The following is a 25,367-nucleotide window of genomic DNA, read 5'->3' on the forward strand; positions in this document are numbered from 1 at the left end:
CTTTAATTTCTTTATAGCGATTTCTACTTCTATTCGGTTGGGTTCTGGAATATACGGTTCTGAGTTGTTTATCTCCCTTTCTCCACGCACATTAGTTTCTGGCTGCGTGTTAAGCAAATCGTCAAAGGAATCTTTCCAATCTATTTAGAATGCTATCTGTATCAGTGAGAACTGTTCCATCAGCTTTCTTTAACATAAACACGAGAAATTCGTTGATCCCTTTATACATGTGCCGATTGTTTTTATTTGTACTATTATCTTCAAGTTCCTAAATTTTAGCTTTCAAAAAATCGCGTTTTTTGTTCTAAAAGTTTTGGAAGTTTCCCGCCTGATATCTGCGAAATTTTATGTAGTTATTCGGATTTTGTAGCCAACGTAATTTTGCCTGTTTTATCTTCTCTGCTAGTTCGAACCATAGTTTGTTCCTACGTATTTCCGCGTGTGTCTTTTTTTTTTTTTTTTAATAAAAGGATACTTCGTAAGCAAAGAAAAGAATTCAATTGCTGGATTTTTTTTTCTCCATAATCTTAAGGTTACATGTGTTAACTAAAGAGTATATGACATGCGTCACATTTCTGTAACGATTCCTGTAATGTTATTGAGATTACCATCATTTTGCTCAAAGAGTATTGTTGCGTCATACATAATTGATATTCTTTCTTCATAGTTTTGGGGAAGTCATCATTTATATTATTATACTATTATAAAACAATTTTAAGGTGGATCTTTGTGGATGCCGAATTAGAAACATAACAATTATAAGTATGCATGTATTCAGATTTCAGAATATGTTCACGGCAGTGATTTGTAATACTGATATGTACTACTACTTCATCTACATCGCCTAATATATAATATACTCTACAACAGTTGATCAGATTCATCTACCGTAATATGACTTTTATCTCCCTTCTCTAGAATAAGGCTCAAATCTGCCCACCTCCCAATGTTGAAGACAACCAATGGCGTATTTAGGATTTTGTTTCGAGGGGCTATGCCCAACACAAGGAAGAGAGTGGGCAATTGACCACCTGAGTCTGAGAATTAAATATATTTTAATTTATGCATAAATTGAAGTTATAATGACAAGAATTGCAGTCCAATAAATCCTATATGATATGATACAAAAATTTAGGAGTGAATCTAATCCTTTATTCTATTCATACAAGAAAAAGAAAACATCCTGTTGGCCTTCCTAATTTCCCGGGCCAATTATTCTCCCGTTTTGATTTTCTTTAATTCAAACATTTCCTTCTTTTAAAAATAACTAAACGATATAATTTTTCCTTTGTTATAGTAACTAAAGTTCTTTCATGTTGATATCCGCGCAAGTTGGTGTGGAACACCAGTTTCATTTATCAACTCCTCTTAGTTTTGGTGTTACTGATAACGGCCGACTTGAATCACAACTGACAACGGTCGATAAAGTATGATAGGCGAAATGAAATAAAGTAACGTCAAGAAAAACAAAACAGAAAGTAGAAAGGACGAAAGAAAGAGCAGAAGGACGCAATTCTTACATGGAATGAAATTTGACAAATACAGTATTATTTTTGAACAAAAAGCATAAGAAAATGGAAAATTAATGACATTCTTAAAAATGTTTGTGGAATGCGAAAAACTACCAAATTTATTTCGGGGGTAGCTTGAGCCCGATAGGCTCCTAAATACGTCACTGAAGACAATTCTGCACCCCTGTTCCTTCACAGCATTGTTTTTCAACTTCATAAATATTTTGAACATCGTCATTGCTTATAGATATATATATATATATATATATATATATATATATATATATATATATATATATATATATAATATGGGAACAGTCTTACCCGTCCCCCCCAAAATGTTGAAGACAGATTTGCGCCGATGCTTAAGACACAAAGAAAACTCCTTCCTGCGGCTACTCAAAGCCATTCACAGTACAGTGTATTCTTTGCCAATGATATCAACTTTATATACGAAAGTATTCCCAAAAGCAAGGACTTCTATTTTTAAAAAGTACAAAAGTTTATTATTCTCAATAATGTTTTCACCATTCTAAAATGTATACACTTATTAATTATACTAAATATGAGGCTGGAAAGTTCCTGGACTTCTTCCCTTTAAATTAAAGTAATTGACAAATGAAATTGTCGGCATATGAAAGCCTCATATCTTAATATTTAACTATGATAAAATTAATTGAAGCCTGATTGTATAACATCTGTCATTGCAGGTAGACGTTGAGATGGAAGAGGCATGAGGAAGTTCCACGTCGTCGGAGCTCAGGACCATTATGAAGTTAATATGGCTCCAGGGAGAGTCTACAAAGGATGTGCCAAAAAGTGGACAAGAGATGCCTTCATACTGTTGTGTAAAACCTGGATATCACGTTTTAAGGCTGGTCATTTCACGGTGGAAGTTAGCACCACAGCGGACGCTTGTCAACCCCAACAGGCTAGCAAACATGCGATGCTGTCCATGCGCTGATTCTTGAGGATCGTCGAATATCAGCCCAAAAGATTGCCCAAATATTTGACATATCTTGAGGATCTTGACATATTATTACTACAGTCCTAAACATGCATAAGCTTTCAGCGAAATGGGTGATGAAACTTTCAAGCATATATCAAAAGAAGTAACGTGTCGAAGAGTCCACCTTGGCTCATTTGGAAAAGACAAATTACTTTCAGTGACAGAAGATGAAACATGGTTGCACATTTATGACCCCGAAACCAAGGAACAGTCAAAGGAAAGACGCCATAGTGGTTCCTCCACTCCAAAAGGGTTCATACCCAGAAATCCCTCAACAAGAAGTACTGGCGTCTGTTTTGTGGGACAAATATGGCATTATAATGGAGGACTACCTAACGAATGGCGCTTCCATCGTCATAGAGCATTATGCTAATCTTCTAGACCAACAGAAAGAGAAAATTAAGGGGAACGAAGAGGAAAGCCTACGAAAGGGATCAAGATATTGCATGATAATGGAAACGCACACAAGTCCAACATTATTGCTGCCAAATTGGCCACTCTAAGATTTTAATTGGTGCACCACCCACCTTACTCTTCAGACCTGGCTACTTCTGACTATTTGCTATTATCCTACTTGAAAAAAACACCTGAATGGTCTCCGTTTTGAGGACATTTCTGACGTCGCACGGCTGCTTAGAGCTAGTTGAGGGTCAATCAAAAGGTTTTTTTTTTTTTTTTTTTTTTTTTGCATGGGCTAGAAAAGCTTCAACAACTCTGGCAAAAGTGCATTAATTTAATTGTGGAATACGTTGAATAAATGTAATCACGGCCCTCTGTTTTACTTGGCAAAGCAAGGAACTTTTCAGCGCCCCGTCGAAATCGCAATTTCGGTTGATGCATTTTTGAAGATGCTGTGTGGCAGCTTTTGTATGCCCATACCATACAAGTTCTCCGCCGTATGTTTGAGGAAGAGCTGAACATCATCTTTCATATCATTGTCGTTGTTGAAGCGTGTTGCGCAGAAATGTTTTTGCACAATTGTATAGAAGTGGTACTCACTAGATGCCAAGCCCAGACTATAGTGTGAGGGGTGATGTCCCATTCAAACTATTTCAAGAGAACGACGAACAGTGGTCGGGAACTTGGAAAAGGCGGACAAAAATAGTTTGTTCCGAAACGATTGAAGTTGACGGATATCTGTCTGTCGTTCTATACGCAATTGTCGATTGTTTCTAAGTCGATTGCAACTACTGCGAAAGTGATTCGGAGAACACGTGCTATTATATGTACAGGGTAGCCCAAAAGTGTGGAAACCCCTCGCATAAATGTCAAATACTGCAAAATATAACCAAAGGAACAATGTAGGGGAGTAATAAAAGTAAAGAGAAATTGAGGAGGACACAGAACAATGAAAGCCGCCATCTTGAAACCCACCATCGTGAATCATACATACAGTTTATAAATTGAAAACATAACATGTTGACGCCTTATGTGAATTGGATATCTCTAGCCAGTACAACGTTATGATAAGTGTTAATATGCATCCAATAAGCGGTTCAATGTGCTCTGCTTCTAATTGTATGTGCAGATAAAAAGATGATGGAAATCAAATGTGTGTTTGGCCTTGGGATACTTCGCGGTTTTGCACTCGCACCATCTTCGAAGAAATACTAGTATTTAGTGGAATGTAATCTAGTTCATGATTACATTGTTTCGGTAAGATTAAAATATTGAGTATAGAATTTTCTTATATACTATTGCAATGACATGTAATATACAGCTTCCACATGACCGATATTTTGTCACTGCAACATGTATGAGCCTTTCACTACAGCTTTGATTCAGGGACGAAGGCAATCCAAATTACGTACAAGACAATATGCCTTTTCCCTTTGTTAGGCTCAGATAGCGGATCTTGATTCCATCACAACAACATTATTCATTATTTCCAGTTAGACAGGGCTGAGTCCTTCAGCTGCACTTGGCTGTACCTACTTTTAATGCCCAAGATTTGTACTATTCGTGGTCAACTCATTAAACATTATTTTGCAGATAAGCAAGGATAAGCTTAGAATGCAGAGCTACTAACATCAGCGTATATGTAACTTTTCGGTAAAGCTACCTTATAAATGATATGACAATGGATAACAAACAAAACTCTTCACTTAACACACAGTATTTGAGTCCAATGTACTATTCAACGGCTTTCATCGACCTCAGAAACGATATAAATGGTATAATCGGTATCATATTGTTTGCTTCATTTTTACTGATTTTTCGCCATTTTTATTTGTTCATGTTTACATGCATTTTATGGACAGCGAAAATATTCTTATGTCCTGAAAGATGACGGGTTTGGAAGCAGGAGAGATACTTGTAATCAAATATCAATACCGATTTCATAGGCGGCGAAGCTGACAAAATTGATTTTTGACCGCTTTTTACCAGTTTCCGACCACTGTGCAACGTGGGAACGACAGTTGTCGCAAAAACTGTACACGCCCCTCGTTCAACATTCATCTTCTCTGGTTCTGTATCACCAGTCTGAAAGTTTTCAGTGTTTCACAATACCCGTCACGTCTATTGCGATACCAAAATCCATGAAGTCGAACAATAATACCCACTTTCGATCCAAAAACACAGTTGCTATGATTTTACCGCGGACTGCGTTTGAATTTTCGCGTCTTGCGCTAAGAGAAATATCGCCACCTGCAAAATTGTTATTGGTCTCAGGTTTGAAATAAAACGCCAAGGTTTCGTCACCCGTAACAATCGATTCCGAAAATTTTTCTTTTTTTCCGCATACCAGCGAAGAAATTCAGGAGATAAGTCAACATATCTGTGAGTATTGCTGCGCAAATTTCCATTATTGTAACTTTCCCTTAAATAACCCAACGTGCTTCGAGAAACCTCAGAAAGCAAAAGCAAAGATCATCCAGGGTGATTCGCCGACCTTCACGCTTGGTTTGTTTTACCTCCACGACTGTATGATCGCGGAGGTCTCCCACTTCTTTCTTTCTCGTGGATTTCCGTACGACCAGATGCAAACTCCGTACACCACTCGCGAACTTTTTCGATATCCATTTACGCCTCGCTAAACACCTCCGCTAACTGGCGGTGAATTTCAATCAGTTTTAGGTCTTTTGTGTTGAGAAAGCAAATAACAGAGGTATCTTTGCACTTGGTGCGGTTTCGACAATCGAGATCTCCATTGAAAACGGCTGCCAAACGAAAGCTGAGCGTCCAAGCAAGATGCGCACATACTTTCTTGAGAGCGTAAGAAACAACAACCACAAAAGCATTGACAACAGCCTCACGAACAGTTTTCCAGCGTCCCCAGCGTTCTGGAAGCCTTATTTTTGTAATTACTATCGTAACTTACATCATGTTATCCTCTTAATATTTTTGCGAGATGAGTATAAATTGTATCAAACGTAAATGATTACATGATCCTATCCTCACTCTGAAACAGCATTCAAGGATTCGTCTTTGTAAGTAGTATTAAAATATGCTTATACTGATGATAAGAGAAGGTGGCTATAATCGAAAAAAGAAAATTTCTCACCCTAGTATCATATTAGAAGTTATATTAAAACATATACTACATTTTCATATAAAAATACGATCATGCTATCGTACATTTTATACATTATATTGTCATTCTAATGACTAATATCATTAAATATACTAAATAATATGTAATTTATGAGAATTTAAACTTAAATAATAATTATAGTTACTTGGAGCTTTAATGCCCCTTTCCAGCAGCAATGTTAATTGAGACGTCGGTCTACAAGGTAACATTGGATCTGAATAGCAGAGTTTAACAGTGAATAGAATTCTATTCTCCTTCCTGTCACTACATATGCTAATGAAATAGCCACAATGAAACTCAGCTAATAATGTTAATGATGTTAAAATGTTGACATTAGAATCTGACGTAATTATATTACAATCAGAATATTACGTTACAGCTTCCTAAAAGTTAGTTATACACTTTTGAACATTAAGAATTTAACACACACAAAAAAATGTAGCATCCAAAACTGTGTAAACAAATAGTTTGGGGTACAAGTAAGTGTATGATAATTTACCTACCGTTCTATACAACGTCTAGTAGTTTGGATAGGTTAATTGGAATTTAACATTCCTTTCAGCAATGAGGCTCTATGAGAAGTGGAACTACAACTTAACGTGGAGTCCAAACCACACGAGCTCCCACCGGAACGTGTGACAATGAAGACATATGAACACGTTAATCAAGAAAGCAATGGAATATACTGTCCTTTCAGAAAGTGTAGAATTCTACAAATAGCTTCACATTGTCTCGTTAGAAAGTATACACATGTAGAGGTTGTAGTGTATGGACCGCAACCGAGTTCAGAATCTCATTAATGCACCGTCAAAAATATGTCAATGCATGTTATATGAGAGCGAAAGTATAACTCAGTGGCACTTCATATCATTAAGTGCTGATTTGGCTTTATAATGAAGAATGTGGTGACCGTCCAGCGTATTGCTGCGGTTTCGTCAGATATAGATGTGATTAGAGTTATACTGCATACAGAGGTAGGTTTGATTCAAGAAGAGAATTTCTTGTAATTCACCTCTCTATCAAAAATCACTGGTCTATAGTAAAAATTCAAATGGATTTTCCGTAATGAGTGGTGTCTAATATAACCGCCCTTCATACTATGTCAAACGCTTCTGGGAGACAGTGGTCTAATCCCTGTAATCCCAAATTCGTATGCCAAAGTCTGAATCACCATAGCCATGCTTATGAGTATATTCTCTCTATCCGTAGTACATTTCCCTGGGATCGTGAAAGTTCTTGGTATTCTTTCATGGAAAAATCGATTTCCTATTCCTATACCGTGGAAGAATAAATTAAAGTCTCAATATACCAGAATTCTTTCTCGAACTGAGGAAAAAATATGCTGGAATTGCTGCAACATTTGGCAAGGCATTGTTGGATCGTTGTCAGACACATTTGTCACGCCAATATTTACCTGTTACTTAACTATTTCTCTTTTTAGTGTGTCTTCAGCTGCTGCTTTCACAAGAAGTAGATATGGAACTTATTACCAAAAGATTTACTGTAATTCGCCCTTCCCATATCAGTGCAACAAGCACTTAGCACTTAAATCATTAGTAATCTATATGAATGATCCAAATTTCCTATTGTAAGTATATGATGATTTGGGACCCAACCAATTTATTCACTGTGGGGAATTTGGGCTTTTTGTTTCATTCGCGAATAGGTTGATTACAATAGTAAATAGTTTCGGTATTACACTTAGAACCTCAGAAGTAATTTAAGGTTAGTAGAAATACCCCCTCTGGTTTCCAGTTTTTCAAAACACAAGTTAGACTCTGTCGTGTTGTAGTCATTTCATGGGGTTCAGCACCTAGTTGTGTCTGGACTCCTACTCTCACTAAAAGAGGAATATGAGCTTTCTTTACTTCGATGCTGACTCCTACTTGATAGGTGAGTTTCATCCACCATATATGTGTAATTGATGTTTGGGTTCGGCCAATAGCTTTAAAAAATGAATAACATTCCCATTCTTTGGAAGGGTTCAACACTTCTGGAAACATTTAAGTAGCAATTACTTTCCACCAGTTTACCAATTCAACTCTAGTGAGTAAACAGAAGATACACTACTGTAAATCCTTTCATCTTCTACACATTCTTCATAGGTGTGGTCAATATGATATCTCCTTTTCGTTGTTTTATTTTTAATATGCTGTAGCGTAGGTGAGATATGGTAACATTTTCTTATTCTGCTACTAACATAATTAAAATACTAATAACGCGTGTTTAGTGCACTGAGCTAACTTACCTTTGACCTAAGCGTAGTATCATTAAATATACTCTTCAATTCCTTCTTAACATGGCCAAGCACATTAGCTACGATATTCTGTTTACGCTCGCAGTCCTCCATTAATGTTAGTACATCACCAAGCTTTATATTATCTACAGAAGTATAGTCTGCTGTGTTAGGTGGTGAATTTCTTCCAAAAAGTGTTTGAACCCTGGATCCAAATGGAAGCTTATCAAACAAGTTCGACCTGTTCTCCACACTGGAAGGCTCATCTCTTGCGCTTATACTGGCCTTCATTTCAGAATCAGTGTTGGATCCCTGTTTAAATCAGAAGAAAAAGATAGTTATCGAAACTCAACTTAGAAAAATATCAAAGTAAGTAATTGATCACAGTTCAATGAATTTAGACAAAGGACAACACAATACAAGGTAATAACTTTCCTCTATTACTTGTGTTGGCGAAAGAAAATCTCATAATATTCATAATTACAACTAAAAGAGGGGGAAACCTCTATTAATAGTTCGGCGATAGCAGCTAGTCTATTAGTCCGTGTTATACTTTTATATATAGCATAATACAACACACAATGTATGTTTACCAATGACATATATCATAAATGCCAAAGAGGCCATGTTGGAAGTCTAGCGACAAAACAATTCTTCTTAAATATAATACTTTAATTAGCTTTTTTTGGTGGAATTCATTTATTCTTATTGCTTCAGGCTGGATACAGGTTTTCATATTCTCTCAAAAGTGACACCACTTTCGTTCGTACTTTCAAACAGAATGGAGTACCATATTATCTGAGTGCTGCTTTTTCAGTGATTGCATTGAAAGTGATTACCCCAGGGATGCAAATAAGCAACAAAACTTTACTAGCCCAAGAAAAAAGCTACTAGCCCACATCCCACAATAGAAATCATTTACTTATCTTCGGTATGATATTAAACACTCGCCCGCATCGATGAACCACTCGCCCCGGGCGAGTGGGCAAGTGGTTATTTGCATCCCTGGATTACCCTCTTAAATGAGCAACCTTGACTTGAGTTAGATTAGAACTGTGACTGGAGCTCATAGAGGCTCATAGAAGCAAGAGGTTCTCATAGAAGCTTCAATTATCACTTCAATAGAGTAATCCGTGATTTTCATTTTAAAAAATAAAGGATTCTCTTCATTATAATTGTCTAAAACACAATACCGAAATGTCACATTTAATGCACCGATTCACTATCTTATAAGGTTACCATGCTGTTGAATTGTAGGAACCTTCCGCGTCTTGAAAATAGTACCCACTTCTACTTCCTTTTTCTCGTATTAAGCATTACTGCTTAATGTACATACCTAAACATCACGTAAGAACTCCAAATAATCATTTCTTACCCCATTTCTTCTGTTAATTTTTCTACTAGGAAAACGGAGGAGCAACTCTAAACTTAACCCTGCCTCACAAATGTATAGCTGCACCAAGAAACTCAAAATCGTTTATAGAATACCATTTCTAAATACTTATACTTAAGTACACTAAATGTGCACGGTAGAATTATTTAGTTGCAGATAAATGTATAATTTTTCACTGCCATTTTTGAGAAAACTTTCCAGTAGAAATGATTTTAGTTCCGCTTTAATGTAGTTTGAATCGGCTTTTTTCTAAAGAGTCACTTAATTTACGAGTTTTGCCATAGTAATTACGGTATAAAGTAAATGTTTGCCAATAAATTCAATGTCGTTTATATTATACCGTTTTTGAGAACATTAAGTCTATTTTGTTAAACAAGCATGCTATTTTTAATCATTATTTATTGGTAGCCTACCTTACATTTATTATTATGCACCCTAGAAGCGTATAGTTACAGATAAATGTTTAACGTTTTACTATTAATTTCTGAGAATATTTAACGGTAAAAACGATTTAAGTTTCCAGTTATGAGTTCAACTTTACAAAGAACGTGCTGCATTTATAATCATAATGATTATGGCCAGTAGCATATTTACGATTTTGTTTCGGGGAGGGCTTTGCTAACTTTCGGGGGGTGCTTTGCCTGAAAATCTGAAAATTGTGCAAGATATTTCATATACTTTAATAGTAAGTAATATTTCGGGGGGCTTAAGCCCGGAATCCCCCCTAAATACGCCAGTGATTATGGCTAAAGAGTAAACCTGAGTAGTAATCGCATGACTTGGCCTAACTTTTAATTATCCAATTTGGGTCCCCCATGGACCATAATGAATGAATCAGGGATGCTTTGGCCCCGGGATTACGTCACCTATTGAAATTTTGCTTATGCTTATTCAGGGGCCATGCACGATGGTACGAATGAGTCAGAGGTACCTTGGCCATGCTATGACGTCATTGAATTGGGAATATTGGATCAGAGGTCATGATGATTCTTTAAAATTACTAAAAATATGGTCTTGATGATTCATTACGTTATGAAATAGTACAGGTTTACGAATGCTTTCGTTCCCTTTTATGGCATAAAATTTGGAGATTGTTATGCATGGACTAACACTTGTGCAAATGAAATCTTTAGTTTTACGTCCCACGTTTATGCCGGTTAGGCTAAAGACCCATACAGCAGAGGTGAACGCTCTACCACTGAGCCACCGCACCTTTACTGGTATGAATGAATTAGAGGTAGTTGGTTCGATCTAATATGTTCGTTTGACGTCACTGAACTGGGATTTTTAGCTTGGAGCTTATGATGGCTTGTTTCGTTTCCTTTTATGGGTATAAAATTACCAAAACAAGGTTTGATTTCTTTCTTGATGACCTATTACATTATGAATTAGTAGACCCCAGTAATAGTATAAATTAGTATTAATATGAAACTCGAAAACTTTGGAGTTCCTTTGTGGCTAACCGGTTAGCGTATGCGCCTTTAACGTGGGAGACCAGGGTTCGATTCCCGGCAGGAGCTCATGCGGTTCGGATTGTTATCCCTTTGATGAGATGGACTAACACTGGTGCAAATGAAATCTTTAGTTTACGTCCCACGATTAGGCTAAAGGAGACGGTGACGATGAGAAAGGAATGAAAGTGTGGGAGGAAACTGGAGCATAATGTTGCTTACCACAAAATTACTTTGAACCAGGGACCCCATACAGCAGAGGTGAACGCTCTACCACTGAGCCACCACCTTCCTTACTGGTGCGAATGAAGTAGAGGTATTTGGTTTGAGCTAATGTGTTTGTTTGACGTCGGGCAGACCCTATTTCACTTTTGGGACCCCCCCACATGGACCATAGCGAATGAATTAGAGATGTTTTGCCCCGGGATTGCATTACCTATTGAAAGTTTTGCTTATGTTTACTCAGGGGCAGGGATCACTCAGGACACATAAGATCACATTGATTTACATCAGGAGTTGGGGGAGGGAGGGAGGGGAGTATCGCACCTCGTACTCATTGATGAGTATAAAAATATCAATTTCGGAAGTTTTTTTTTTTTTTAACTTATCCTATTATCTTTCACGAGACATTTTCGTTATATAATAGAGTACAATGGTTTACTTTTGGGGAGTTATCGTTCCCTTTGGAGCCTTATTACGTTATATGGAGGCGTATTTAAATATTCCCTTAAATTTGATAAGTACTTTGTGATCCATTTTGTTCCGGTTCAGGGGTGAACATGGATACCTTGGAAGCGTCCCGAGTTTGATTCTTGGAAATGTTGAATTTAACGTCCCCGCGAAAACGGTGAGAAATGATAGGACGAAACAGGAACTTACTTGACTGAGGATTGAAGCAGGGACCTCATACAGTAGAGACAAGCGCTAAGCGACCGTACACGTGTGTTGATTACTATGCAATGGTCCCGAGTTTGATTCTAGGTGTTAGTTTCAGGAAATGTTAACGTTCCCTTGAAACGATGATGAGAAATGAGAAAACATCATAAACTTACTTGCTTGCGGATTGAAGCAGAGACCTCACATCAGAAATAAGAGCTGAGTCACCGTACTCCATTGAGAAGTTCAGTTTGTAATGGTCCCGAGTTCGATTTTTTTTTTTTTTTTTTTTTTTGTTAGTTTCAGTGCGAACAGTTTCGCGTATGAAAAGAAGACGAGCGGATTATGTTACATTACACATTTCATTGCGAACAGTTTATACTAGGTTTATGTTTCATATAGAAAGATAGAAGATCTGTGTTGTCATCTTTTTATTTCGTGTACGACTTTGACCTTGAAGAAAACCTTGTTGACTCAGTGCAAAGCATTGACGTATACACATAATCTTATTGTTTAGTTGGCTGTATTTAGAGATGAATCAGACATTTAAGGTTGTTGGTTCGAATCTAGTTGTGTTCGCTGTAACTCAGGGTCTGAGCGATACTTACCGAAAATTTTCCAGTGTTGCCAACACTATCAGAATGAATCGATTCATTTAGTCGGAGCAGTTTCGTGACGAAAACTGATTTTTGTTTTGCACACAAAAATTTTTCTGAAACAGAATTTTGTTTGTACACCTTGTCTCAAAAAGGTTGAGCGCATTCTTTATTGGTGTTTTGAGGCAAAAAATTTCTAAGTCCAGCTTCGGGTATCTTCGGGAAAAAGTAAGCCAGGTTCGAACCTCCAAGCCAGCCTTTGCAATCGGGAAAAAGTTTGCAGATGTGTTTTTCTTCTTTTCAATATAATAGGACTTGTTACCAAGTGTTTAAAAAAGCAACATTGATTGAAATACTTAATGATACAATATTTCGAAATTTTTTTTTTTAATGTCAGCACATGCTTGTTTGTCATTTAGCTCTCCATACGTAATGGAACATTTAAATACGTTAAAGAATCTTTCCATATGTAAAAGAATGCTCAAAGTTAAGAAATAGAATATAATTATCGCCTGAGTACTAAAATAAAAGTCAAAGTAGAATAGAAACAGCGTTTGTAATGGATATGAATGTCATAATTATCTTGAGATCCGTTATACATCGCTAGAAGCATAGTTCTAGAAGTCATTGTGTTAGCTCATTGGTAAGCTGTCGGATTTCAAATCATAAGGTTAAGAGTTCGAATCCCGTCTAGGTTAATCCTTTTTTTAAAATTATATTTTCCGCAATGCATGAAAAATTATATAAAATAATTACATTAGAATACATAAGTTGTGTATATATAACATAATCATTGCAGAACATAGTAATTATTATGTTTAAAATATAACATCTGAGATAATTTTCACAGTAGGTCGGTATTATATATGAGGATGTAAATACAAGTTAGGAAAATCATTTAATAGCAATAAATAAGTTATGTAGTGTATTTATTTGCATCTATTTGTCATACAGATGTAACTTCTCAATATTCTCATTACAGCATGTCATTTACATTCGTGAAATACAATATATTCCTACGGATATAGAAAGTGTATAAACAGAGTATCCAAAGTCGTATCCTGCTTCAAGACACACAACTTTTCCCGATCCCCTTAACGTCACGGGAAGAAACACAAATTCTCTTTAGAACGGAATGTCGTTACTTAGAGTCTCATTCCAATACGTTGAATATGCTTTTGTATATTCATCTCTCTCTCTCTCTCTCTCTCTCTTTCGCTTTGTTTATGTGTGTGTGTGTGTGTGTTGCGGAATATCCCAAGTTGAATACAACATTTGCCAAGTATATGAGCATCATTGTCATCGAATACCAGAAATTGAAAGTCGTGTTTCTTCAGGTTGGGTTTGCGTGTTCATGTTAGCTCACTGGTAGAGTACTGACTTGCCAATAAAGAGGTCTTGAGTTCAAAGCCTACAGCTAATTATCATTCTTTTGTTAGTAGGATTGCACAGAAATCGGATACAAGGAGTGGTTTACTTCTAGAAATATTTTCAGAAGCGTTTAGGTAGCCCTGAAAAGGGCTGTTTTCGGGAGTTAAGGCGGGGACATTAATATTGTGTCCAAGACCGTTCTGAATTTATTACACGCTCCATTCTTCTGGGCATGGAATCTATTACATGGGTGACAAATCTATCTCCTTCCCCTACCTCCAGCCATGCTTCGGAAACAAGATGCCACAGGTCATCCTGAGTTCTTGGTGGATCTGCCTCAGGCCAACTTTCCCTTAGAGTACGCTTCACTTCTGCCCACATATTTTCCATGAGATTGAGGTCTGCTCCACGAGCGGCCAGTCGATTAAATCAATCTCAGGGTGCCCTGCGAACCATTCCTGAATCACACGGGAAGTATGTATTGGCGACTGGTATTGCTGGAACTGAATTACACCATCAGGCTGAAATACCCGTACAGATAGCACCATGATATTACTGATAATGTCTAAGTACTGAGCATTGTCCATATGTCCTTCAATTCTATGAAGCTGTCCTGCTCCGCGACTGGAAATCCAACCCCAACATAAAATAGATACATGGCCACTGCGATTGCAAGCAGCCACATATCCATGGTCATATCGGGTGCCTCTCGGACGATACACAAAACGGCGTCCCTCCTTTGATGTTGTGAATATGGATTCATCTGAGAAAACTACGTTTTCCCAATTGAGACCCACATTCGCCTGTGCAAACGCGAGACGGTAAATTTTGTGGTCGTCTGAGAGTTTTTCCTTCACGGCAGCAACACGGCCACGTAACCCAGCATGACGAAGTCTTCGCAGAGCTGTATGCTTACTACCAGGAAAGAGAGAAACTTCCCTTAGCTGTCTAGACGTCCTTAGTGGTTCTAACCGGGCTTCGTTTACTAATCTCGCATCTTGGGCTTCGGTTGACACATGCGGACGACCAGGAGATCGTAAATTATCAGTCTGACCTGTAGCGCCATATTTCCGAATCCATAGCCTTCCTGTAGAGGCCGGGACACCTACTCGCCTGCTAGCTGCAGTTGCAGAATAACCTTCCAACTCCCATAAAGTAATTACTGCTGTACGTCTATCCATAGTTACCAATGTTCTGAGCTGTGAGAAGGAAGCAATAGGTAAAAGCTAGTACCTGACGTGTGATTGGTTACTTGCACGACACGCCTATTGTGGGGAACAGCGTTGCCAGATCTAGCATAATGATGCTAGATCTAGCATAATTTGCATTTCTCTAGCATCTAGCATCTTGCTTTTAGCATCCTGCCCAAATCTAGCACAATTTCAGCAAGTTTATCAAAAAGCCGTAAAACCTGGAGATGAGAAAGAAGTTGGTCGTGGTAAGAAAAAGAACGGCAGAAATGTATCCTCTTCCATTGATTCATACAGTCGGTAAACCATACAGGCAGTCTTATTTTCCGAAGTAAGTTCGAAACGTCTTTGGGCTATTTTGTGGCTCCACCCAGGGTTTTCTAATCCTTTAACTCCGAGGCATGGGCGGAGCTATGGGGGCCATTCTCCCCCCAACTTTTTGACAACTTCACTATCTTTATTTCTGACTTCATGATCATATTTATTCCTGAAATGACAGCTCCGAGACCGACCAAAAATCTGCCCCCCCCCCCCAGCAGACGATTCCCAACTCCGCTTATGCTGCGAAGTAATTTTCTTTCAAAATATGCAAACAAAAACTTTGCATTCATTTATACGATATATACGCCATTGAGTCTGGCAACGACTGCATTAATTTAGCTGAGTTAAAATTTTGGTGCGTGAAGTATTGAGTTCTATCCATGCAGTCTTGCTCTCTGTGTATTTTAAGTTACGTTATCGTATCTCAACTTCGTTTTTTTTTAAACTCCTGAATTAGTAATTATGAGGATCTAGCATAATTTGACCGAATCTAGCATAAGTTCGATCAGGTTTTGGAATAATTCCGAGCTGTGAGTCTGGCAACGCTAGTGGGGAACGACTTGGTCAACGACTCGCGAAAGAAATCTGAAAATGGTGCGCCGTAATAATGATATCAAAAACAGTTTTTATAAAGGAATATTAATACATACGAAAAGCTGTTTAAAGAATGAATTGTTATACTGACTTTACACGTATAAAAACATATACCATATACCAAACAGATTGAGCGATATGATAATAGCTGTTTTGAGACAAACTCTTTCGAAGTCCAACTTCGGGTATCTTCGGAAAACAGTAAACTAAAGCTGCTGGTTCGAACCTCCAAAGCCAACCTTAGTAATCGGGAAACGATGTACAGATATGTTTTTCCTTCTGTTAAATATAATAAGACATGTTGAAATGGTATTAAGTGTAGAAAAAAGTAACATTGAAATACTTAATGATACAATATTTCGAGACTATGTATTCCCACTCTCGTTTCGTCATTGTGATTTCCATACGGAAAAGAGCATTTACGTATGAGCTCAGTTATATTTCAGAAGCAACTTCCGAAAAGCGGTCATGTTAGCTCAGTATTACACCACCGAGCGTTAAAATCGTGAGTTCGATACCCGTTCAGGTGAAATTCTTTTATGATATTCTACTTTCCTCAATGCATGAAAATTATGTAAAATAGTTACATTACAATTCATCAGTTGTATATATCAGTTGAATATATATATTCATATCATCAGTTGTATATATCAGTTGAATATATATATTCATATCATTTCACGACATAAGTAATTCTTATCTTTAAAATATAACATCTGAGGTATTGACAGAACGTCGGTGTGTTATGTGTGAATATTGAATACAAATTTAAAAAATCGTGTAATAGCAATAAATAAGTTATGTAATGTATTTATTTGCAGCTACTTTCATCGCAGATAACTTCTCAATATTCGCATTACAGCATTTAGGTAGAGCATATCGAAAATCGGATCGTGGTCCAAGACAAAAAAAACTAGCTAGCCCCAAACTGTCACGTAAGAAATTCGCGAATCGCAAAAGTAAAGTGAAGAGATTGAGAGCGGTAATTCCTTAATCGCTTTCTCTCAACTCTTTCTTATCTGCATTTATACACATAAAAGTGTATGTATGTATGTTCCAACATAACTCATGTATGCCTAGAGCAGGGTTTCTCAACCTGGAAGTCGCGGCCCCTAGGGGATCGCGAAGATAGGCGGAAGATATAAATATAGTTAGAATCTAATACCAGAAATTATTTTTAAATATTACTTTTAATTTTGTTCTGATATACTGAACATTATCAAAGGGTGTAGAATTCGTGTTACTATTCGGTTCAAAGTATCTTGTCGTCGCGAATTCTGTCGAGAAATTTGAAGCTTAAAATATACAAAACGATAATCATGCCTGTTGTTCTGTATGGTTGCGAAACATGGTCGCTTAATCTGAGGGAAGAACATAGACTGAAAGTATTTGAGAACAAGATCCTTAGACGAATATTCGGACCCAAGAGGAACGGGAATGGGGAACGGAAACTTCATAACGAGGAACTACATAATTTATACGGTTTACTCAACATTGTTAGGGTCGTCAAGTCTAGAAGGCTTAGGTGGGCAGGTCATGTAGCTAGAATGGAAGCAAGTAGAAATGCTTTCAAAATCTTGACTGGAAGATCAATCGGAAAACGACCATTAGGAAGACCTAGGCGCAGATGGGAGGACAATATTAAGATGGATCTCGCTGAGATAAGAATACAAAGTAGAAACTGGATCCAATTAGCTAAGGATAGAAGTCAGTGTAGAGCTTTTGTGAACGCGGCATTAAACCTCCGGGTTCCATAGGCCATAGAGTTAGTTAGTTAGTAGAGTTGTTTAAAAATGAATTTAAATCAAAGAGGTATGATATAAAACTAATAAGAACTGTATATAGAAATACTAGAAAAATACACATGCAACAAAATCTGCACATTGAAATACAATTAAAATTAAAACCTAATGAAACACCTAAGATTGGTGTAATTTCACTAGTGCAGCAATGTCCGGTTCAATCTTCATGACGAACATTATCAAGCCATTTTCAACTGATAAGCGATTTCTTATCTTTGTTTTAATGTTTACCATAAAAAAAAAAAAAAAACACTTTCGCACAAGTACGATATAGCAAATGGAATTATTACTTTTAAAGCAGCAATGCCCAGACCAGGATATTCTTCTCTCCTCATCAGGCAGAACTTGTCCAAGTCTTCGTTACAAAAAAACAGTTGCAAAGACTTGTCGCATGATCATTCTATTATTTGGTCAAGAAGTTGTGGGCTTAGATCGGATACGTTAATGGCCTCTTCAATGAAGGAGTTTAACATCCATCTTGAACCAGCACCTTCGTCGTTGGGAATATAGATATTACAGTTACTGTATCCACTGTCAGTGCCGGGCGCCGAAAAAAGGGGCCACAAATTTCGGAGGAAGTGTGTTACTCATGTTAGGAAAGTGCATGTGCACATGTGTAAAATAGAAGGAAAAACGTAATAAAATGTGCTCAAAATTAAGGAAAGGTAGGGTTTATTTTGAAAATGTTATTGAGCTTCGTGCCAACCATGGTGGCGCTTCGTAGCTAGTCTGTCGACGTCACTCATATATACGGTGACATCGTACTATACTCTCGCCCCGGGCGCTGATTTCCCGTGGCACTGTTCACTATAAACAAAAAAATGGATTCTACTATTATAGAAATAGGTATGTTAAAAATCCCACACTAGCTTATTATAAAACATATTATAAAAGGGTCGTTGGCAAGAGCGTGTGATAAAAGGGGATCGTGATAGGAATTAGATTGAGAACCACTGGCCTAGAGTAATTTTAACCACATTTCTTATGGTTTCAAAAAGAGTGCTGTCGGGTTACCTATGGTGAATGGGAGGGGGATACATATAAAAGATTGCTAGAAAATGATCGATATTAGATTCATAGTTTTCGGGGTCGCTTAGATAAATAGTGAGACTTTCAATTTCGCTTAACTCCGATTAAGCTCTCATTAGTAGGGATGGGCACGAACGATTTTTCTTTGAAACTAGACTCGACTCGAAACAGACATCTTTGAGGTCTACTCTTGGACTCGGCGCGAAAAATGTCTTCCAACTCGACTCGGATTAGAGTCAAGTCGAACCAAAACGAGCTAAATCCTGTGTGTAGTCCTACCTAGACAATACATAGACAATAATTATTCTATCATCAATTATACTACTATTACTATAAATAATAATAATAATAATAATAATAATAATAATAATAATAATAATAATAATTATTATTATTATTATTATTATTATTATTATTATTATTATTATTATTATTATTATTATTATTATTATTATTATGACAACACCGTGTACAAACATGAACAATAGATGGTTAGTAAAGGAATACTAAAAGCTAGTTGACTGCCGACGTCGGTAGTCATGAACTCTACAAGGCAAAGACATCGTTCATTACTCTAAGCTGTAAGCGTCGGTGGACTACAGATGATCAACTATTGACCTCTCGCCAGAAATTGGTGGCCCCGCAGCGACGATCCGTGGTGGCCCAAGTTCCATTTTGAAAACTTTACTACCAGCAGCAGAGACGCGATGAAACGCCAACGAACCACAAAATTACTCTCCCAAAATATGTCAAAATGCCTATATGTGTGATTTGTTTATATTTAGGTGAATCAAAAAAAAAAAAAAACACACACACAAAACAAATACCCGGGGTGGACGCAAACTATCAATATTACGATTACTAGGCACGTGTTCTTCTGACTTCCTCACGGAAACGATCATAAAAAGCTTGGTTGTTGAAGGATAAATCATTGACGCCTTAATTTAGCCAATCAGACAAACCCCTACATCTCGAATTCTAGGAGGTCATACCGTGAACCGTTTCAGATTTATTGCTTTCTGGTGGAGTACTATCCATGCGCAAAATTTGAGCATAATAGCCGACATGCATCTTCGGTGCCTCTTATCTTTAGTACAATTTTAACCAGAGATGGTGTGGGTCAATGAAAATTTGATCCACGACCCATCATGACCCACTATCACCCACCACCCAAATGCCCCATTGGCCCAATCTGATCCATCAACCATCGTGATCCACTCTGACCCACCACCAACTATGAACCACTCTGAACCATTGTGACCAACTCCGACCCACCAAAATCCATCGACATCAACTCTGACCGATGGCCCACGTCCTCCTCTCCACCAGGGGCGGATTCAGGGGGGGCGATCGCCCCCCCCAGAAGAGGAAACTTTCTTATTTTACATATATAAATAAAACCCATCCCAAAGTTTGAAGCCCTTAAAAGTAGCAGTATGACAACCCACCGCCCCTCCCAGAAGTCGGTCCTGGATCCGCCCCTGCTCTCCATTAAATAAAGAGGTTACACTTGTAATAAAACAAGACTGTGAAATTATCACTTATCGGAGTTTGAATTTCTACCGTTAATGGCTCAAGCACCTCTCTGTTACAATACTGGTGGGTCTGACCTTTACGATATTGTATAATGGCAAAGTGTTTCTCATCTTCCAAATTAAAATGAATTTAAATTTATCATATATAATTATTTCTTTGTTGCCTTACAGACACATTTTAGTAGAAAATAGGGTGAAGTTTGAAAGTTTCAAATCAAGGAAAAGTAGACCAACGTAAAAAAAAAAAAAAAAAAAAAAAAAAGAGAGAGAGAGAGAGAGAAACTAATTTTCTATATAATTAAGCACGCCGTACTAATTGAAAATGCCCATGTAATTAAGTTTAGACTACAAATTTTATGGCCATTTTTCTCTAACTTTATGGCTTGATTGCCTTATGCTCGGAACGCTCCATATATTAAACACCAGCTTCAACAATTATAAATAGAAAGCAGTGGGTATAAAATTCAAAAAGAACTTTAGTTTGCATTACTCAATCTGTTTCTCAACTAATATCAATCGTTTTCGATTATTTTTACAAATCAACCCACTACCAATTTCCAATATATAGAAAGTGCACCCCCGTCCCCCCGCTCATAAAAGATAATTTTAAAAAATGCCAGGACATATTCTCTTTATTTTAAATAAAGAGTTATATGCTGAATTTCAGCTCTCAGTTGAACGGCTTGTGAGATACTAAATTTTTCGCAAAAATTCGGACTTCTACTCCCCCTAAGGATATGTATTATAATGAAAGTGACACGCGTATGATAACTTCCCAGTTGGGATTGGAGCCTGATTATATACCAAACGTCAATTCATTTGACTTTGCAATTTGACCGTGATGATTACGCAGACATAGTTACTTTCAATTTTTTATGATGCATATCCTTATTTCATATGTTACAGATGATTCAAAAATATTTTTTCAAGCAGTTAGCTCCTCTAGAATCTCACAGGCTGCATCCCAAAATCCAACTCCTACTATCCTATGACAATCCAAAAGTGACTGAACTTTTTTATTAAGAACAAATGACAAAAGAAAAATGGAGATCTTGAAAGTAAAATGTAGAAAAGCTCGGTGCCCCCAATAACTACATATTTCTCCGCCCCTTCATCCCGAACTTAAAAATAAAACTTAATTCGAATATGGTTAATTAGTGAATTTATTACAGTTAAATTCCACTCACTACATGCTACAGCTACAACTATGTAACAAAAAATAACAACTGTGAAACATGTTCTGAATTACTATTAGATTTCTTACGCTATTATTAAACATATTAGAATAGTAAAAGAGGATTGTTCGTGAAATAGTATATTTGCTCTTGATTTATAACTTTTTCATACGGAAAAAAATAAAATATTATTCAAGTTTTAAACTTTGCTCTCTGCAAATATGTTGCCCTCTAGGCAATGGGACCAATGTGAAATGTGGATTAATGTGGACTAATGGGAAATGCTGCACTGTTAGCGGCGCTGAAAACTTACGATTCGATTCTAATATCGAATGATTTCGATATCTTTATGTCGCTACGTAACCACCCTGGGTACTAATGGGAGCTTAATTGGACTTGAATTGAAAGTAGAACTATTCACCTAAGCGACCACGAAACTATGGATTCGATACTAATATCGACCCGTTTCTAGCATTTTTGATATGTATCCCGACAGTACTCTTTTTCCAGACTGTAAGAAATATAGTTAAAATTGCTCTAGATATATCAGAATTATGTTGAAATGCACACATAAATCCACTTTTATATTCTGTATAAATAGAGAGTGAGCGAGCGAGCGAGCGAGAGAGGGCGACTCAAGGCACTTCCACATTGCAAAAGCATATATCAGGAATTGAATTGAAAATCTATGTAAAGACTTTCTGCTGTGGCATGCTTCATAAGGACAATTCCAGTCTGCTCACGTGACCTTTGGGGTTCATGAATTTTTTTTTGCGAGCGTTCCGACTTTGGATTCTCTGTTTATACCTTCTGTTTATGCATCGAATACCTTTTCAAGAACATAAATGGCATTCTGTATTATGAATGTTGAGAATTACCCTCTATATGACAAATAGCTGCAAATAAATACACTACATGATTTATTTATTGCTATTGAACGAGTTTCTTAACTTGTATTTACATCCTCATATATAATACCGACCTACTGTGAAAATTATCTCAGATGTTATATTTTAAACATAATAATTACTATGTTCTGCAATGATTATGTTATATATACACAACTTATGTATTCTAATGTAATTATTTTATATAATTTTTCATGCATTGCGGAAAATATAATTTAAAAAAAAGATTAACTTAGACGGGATTCGAACTCACAACCTTATGATTTGAAATCCGACAGCTTACCAATGAGCTAGCACAAGGACTTCCAGAACTCTGCTCCTAGCGATGTATAATGGATCTCAAGATAATTATGACATTCATATCCATTACAAACGCTGTTTCTATTCTACTTTGACTTTTATTTTAGTACTCAGGCGATAATTATGTTATATTTCTTAACTTTGAGCATTCTTTTACGTATGGAAAGATTCTTTAACGTCTTTAAATGTTCCATTACGTATGGAGAGCTAAATGACAAACAAGCATGTGCTGACATTAAAAAAAAAAAGTTTCGAAATATTGTATCATGAAGTATTTCAATCAATGTTGCTGTTTTAAACACTTGGTAACAAGTCCTATTATATTGAAAAGAAGAAAAACACATCTGCAAACTTTTTCCCGATTGCAAAGGCTGGCTTGGAGGTTCGAACCTGGCTTACTTTTTCCCGAAGATACCCGAAGCTGGACTTAGAAAATTATTGCCTCAAAACACCAATAAAGAATGCGCTCAACCTTTTTGAGACAAGGTGTACATAAAAATTTTTTCTGAAACAGAATTTTGTTTGTGCATAAAAATTTTTTTTCTGAAACAGTTTTTGTTTTTGTACACACAAAAAAATTTCTGAAACAGAATTTTGTTTTCGTACACACAAAATTTTTTCTGAAAACATTTTTTTTTCGTACACAAAAATTTTCTGAATCAGTTTTTTTTTTCGTACACAAAAAATTTTCTGAAACAAAAATTTAGTTTGATTTTTTTTTCCGCAAAACATTGATTTATTTTATCGGTAAACTGATTCAGAAAAAATAAATTGAAATCGCAGTACAGGAAATAAAACACAGAATCATGTTTTTGTACATTTATTTTTAGCATGTGAAGTAGAATACAGAATTTCTTTTTCTTCAAAGGAAGACGTGTCCGTGACGGGTACAAATTCTGTAAAGAGAAAATAAAACATATGAATATACATGGTAATATTTATTTTGTTTCCTGTGAAAGAAGAAAAACAGATTATTAACATCGAACTAACTGATCAAGAGAGAGAGTGAGGTGAGAAAAGAAACGCAAATGTGACGTACCTGAATTCCTTTTTTTTTCTCCACGGGTTTCTGCAAGGTGATGTCATCTGAGTTTTGTTTCCGCTGTGGCCTCGTTGAAGCATGTCCCGTGTTGCGTTGATTCTTTGCCCCGTCTTTGGGAGGTGATGTTGGTGGGATTAGGGGAAAATATGGCTGTTATTCTGTTCTGGCTTTTTTATACCCATAGGGCAATGTCTCGTATGTGTCTGGTATTAATCGGCGTTTTTTATAGTTGAAACTGTACTTCTTTTCTTCAGGTTTTGTGACAAGATGATGATCGTGGGTTCTGTAAATTTTGTGCGGCGTGCTAATGGAGATTTTTTCATTCGATTGAGTTATGATCATTTGCTCCAGACTGTTAAAATTTAGCTTTTGACTTGCAGTATAATTGAGTGTGAATCCACGAATTTTCCATACATAACTGGTTGATTTCGTGTCGGGGTTGTAGATTTCCAAGGCGTACTGTTTTGGGCCACCAGACACGAATTTTTTAATGTATGCTTTTGGTCCAATTGATTCCAGTTCATTTGACATTGAACCAAGAAATACTTCTGGTTCTATTGTGGGCTGTGATGGTCGCTGCGTGAATATTACGGAATCTGTATCGAAATATAGTACTCTTTCTTGCAGCAGTTCTAAATATTTGTAGAGTTCCAGACGAGCTTGACACGTTGTAAATGCTCCAAGGACAACATTAGCATTGTGATTTTGTACTGGAACATCATCTTCATACTGCCAATAAAGGTATAACATCGAATCGTTAACAGGTAAAATTTGGTTGACTTTTATATCTGGAGCAGTTAATTTCTGATACAGTTCTTTGGGGTCGTTAATGATGGTCGTTTGGCTGAAATTGTCTCTTATAGCGAGTCGTCCCCAGAAGGCATTCAAACAGAGTTTTGCAAGACTACGACGTGCTGAATTTGTCATTATATTTGCTGCATCTAAAGTTATGCCTTCCCGTTGTTGTACCACTTGAATATACTGCTGCTTTTCTTCTTCGGTGACGCAATTGGCAGGCCATCCAGAAGCTTCCAGCTTAGATTTCAAAAATGTGTTAATGTATTCGCTGAATAATCCGCCAGTCTTGGTTTCTGGATCATATACGGTGATGTCGTAATCCCAAATTTCGTAAATTTCAATGACTTGATACCCAAGTTCAATGGCTTTTTGAATTTCATAGGACACCCATGTTCCTGTTAGGCTTCGTTCACTGTCCGAATGTGTACATTCAGAATCTTGATTTAATGCTGTGGCACAGGCAGCACAAAGTGGAAACAACAACTTCTTATTTGAACGAAATGGCAGCACTGGATGAAACACATTTCTGCTAGGCAAGATCTTCAACTTGACCAATCCGTTGACAGTTTGAATGTCGGGCATTTCTGGATCTCCCTGTAGATATATTCGTGGATGCCCTATTGGATACCGTCCACAATTATTCACATAAGGATACAGGGAAACGATATCCAAGAATTTTATTTCTTCGCCTTCAT

General features: G+C 36.9%; 1 protein-coding gene across 3 annotated transcripts in view; it reads right to left on the reverse strand.

Annotated features, from left to right (window-relative positions):
- The window catches only part of LOC145694871 (uncharacterized), an 84,791-nt gene that overhangs the window by 30,445 nt on the left and 28,979 nt on the right, over positions 1-25,367 (reverse strand). For all 3 annotated transcript variants that reach the window (XM_081771576.1, XM_081771574.1, XM_081771575.1), the window contains exon 5: positions 8,304-8,603. In XM_081771576.1, coding sequence (XP_081627702.1) covers positions 8,304-8,603 — 300 coding nt within the window. The remainder of the gene's footprint in view (positions 1-8,303; positions 8,604-25,367) is intronic.

This window comes from Thermobia domestica, chromosome 9 (genome assembly GCF_964235325.1).
Source record: "Thermobia domestica chromosome 9, izTheDome1.hap1.1, whole genome shotgun sequence".
NCBI lineage: Eukaryota > Metazoa > Arthropoda > Insecta > Zygentoma > Lepismatidae > Thermobia > Thermobia domestica.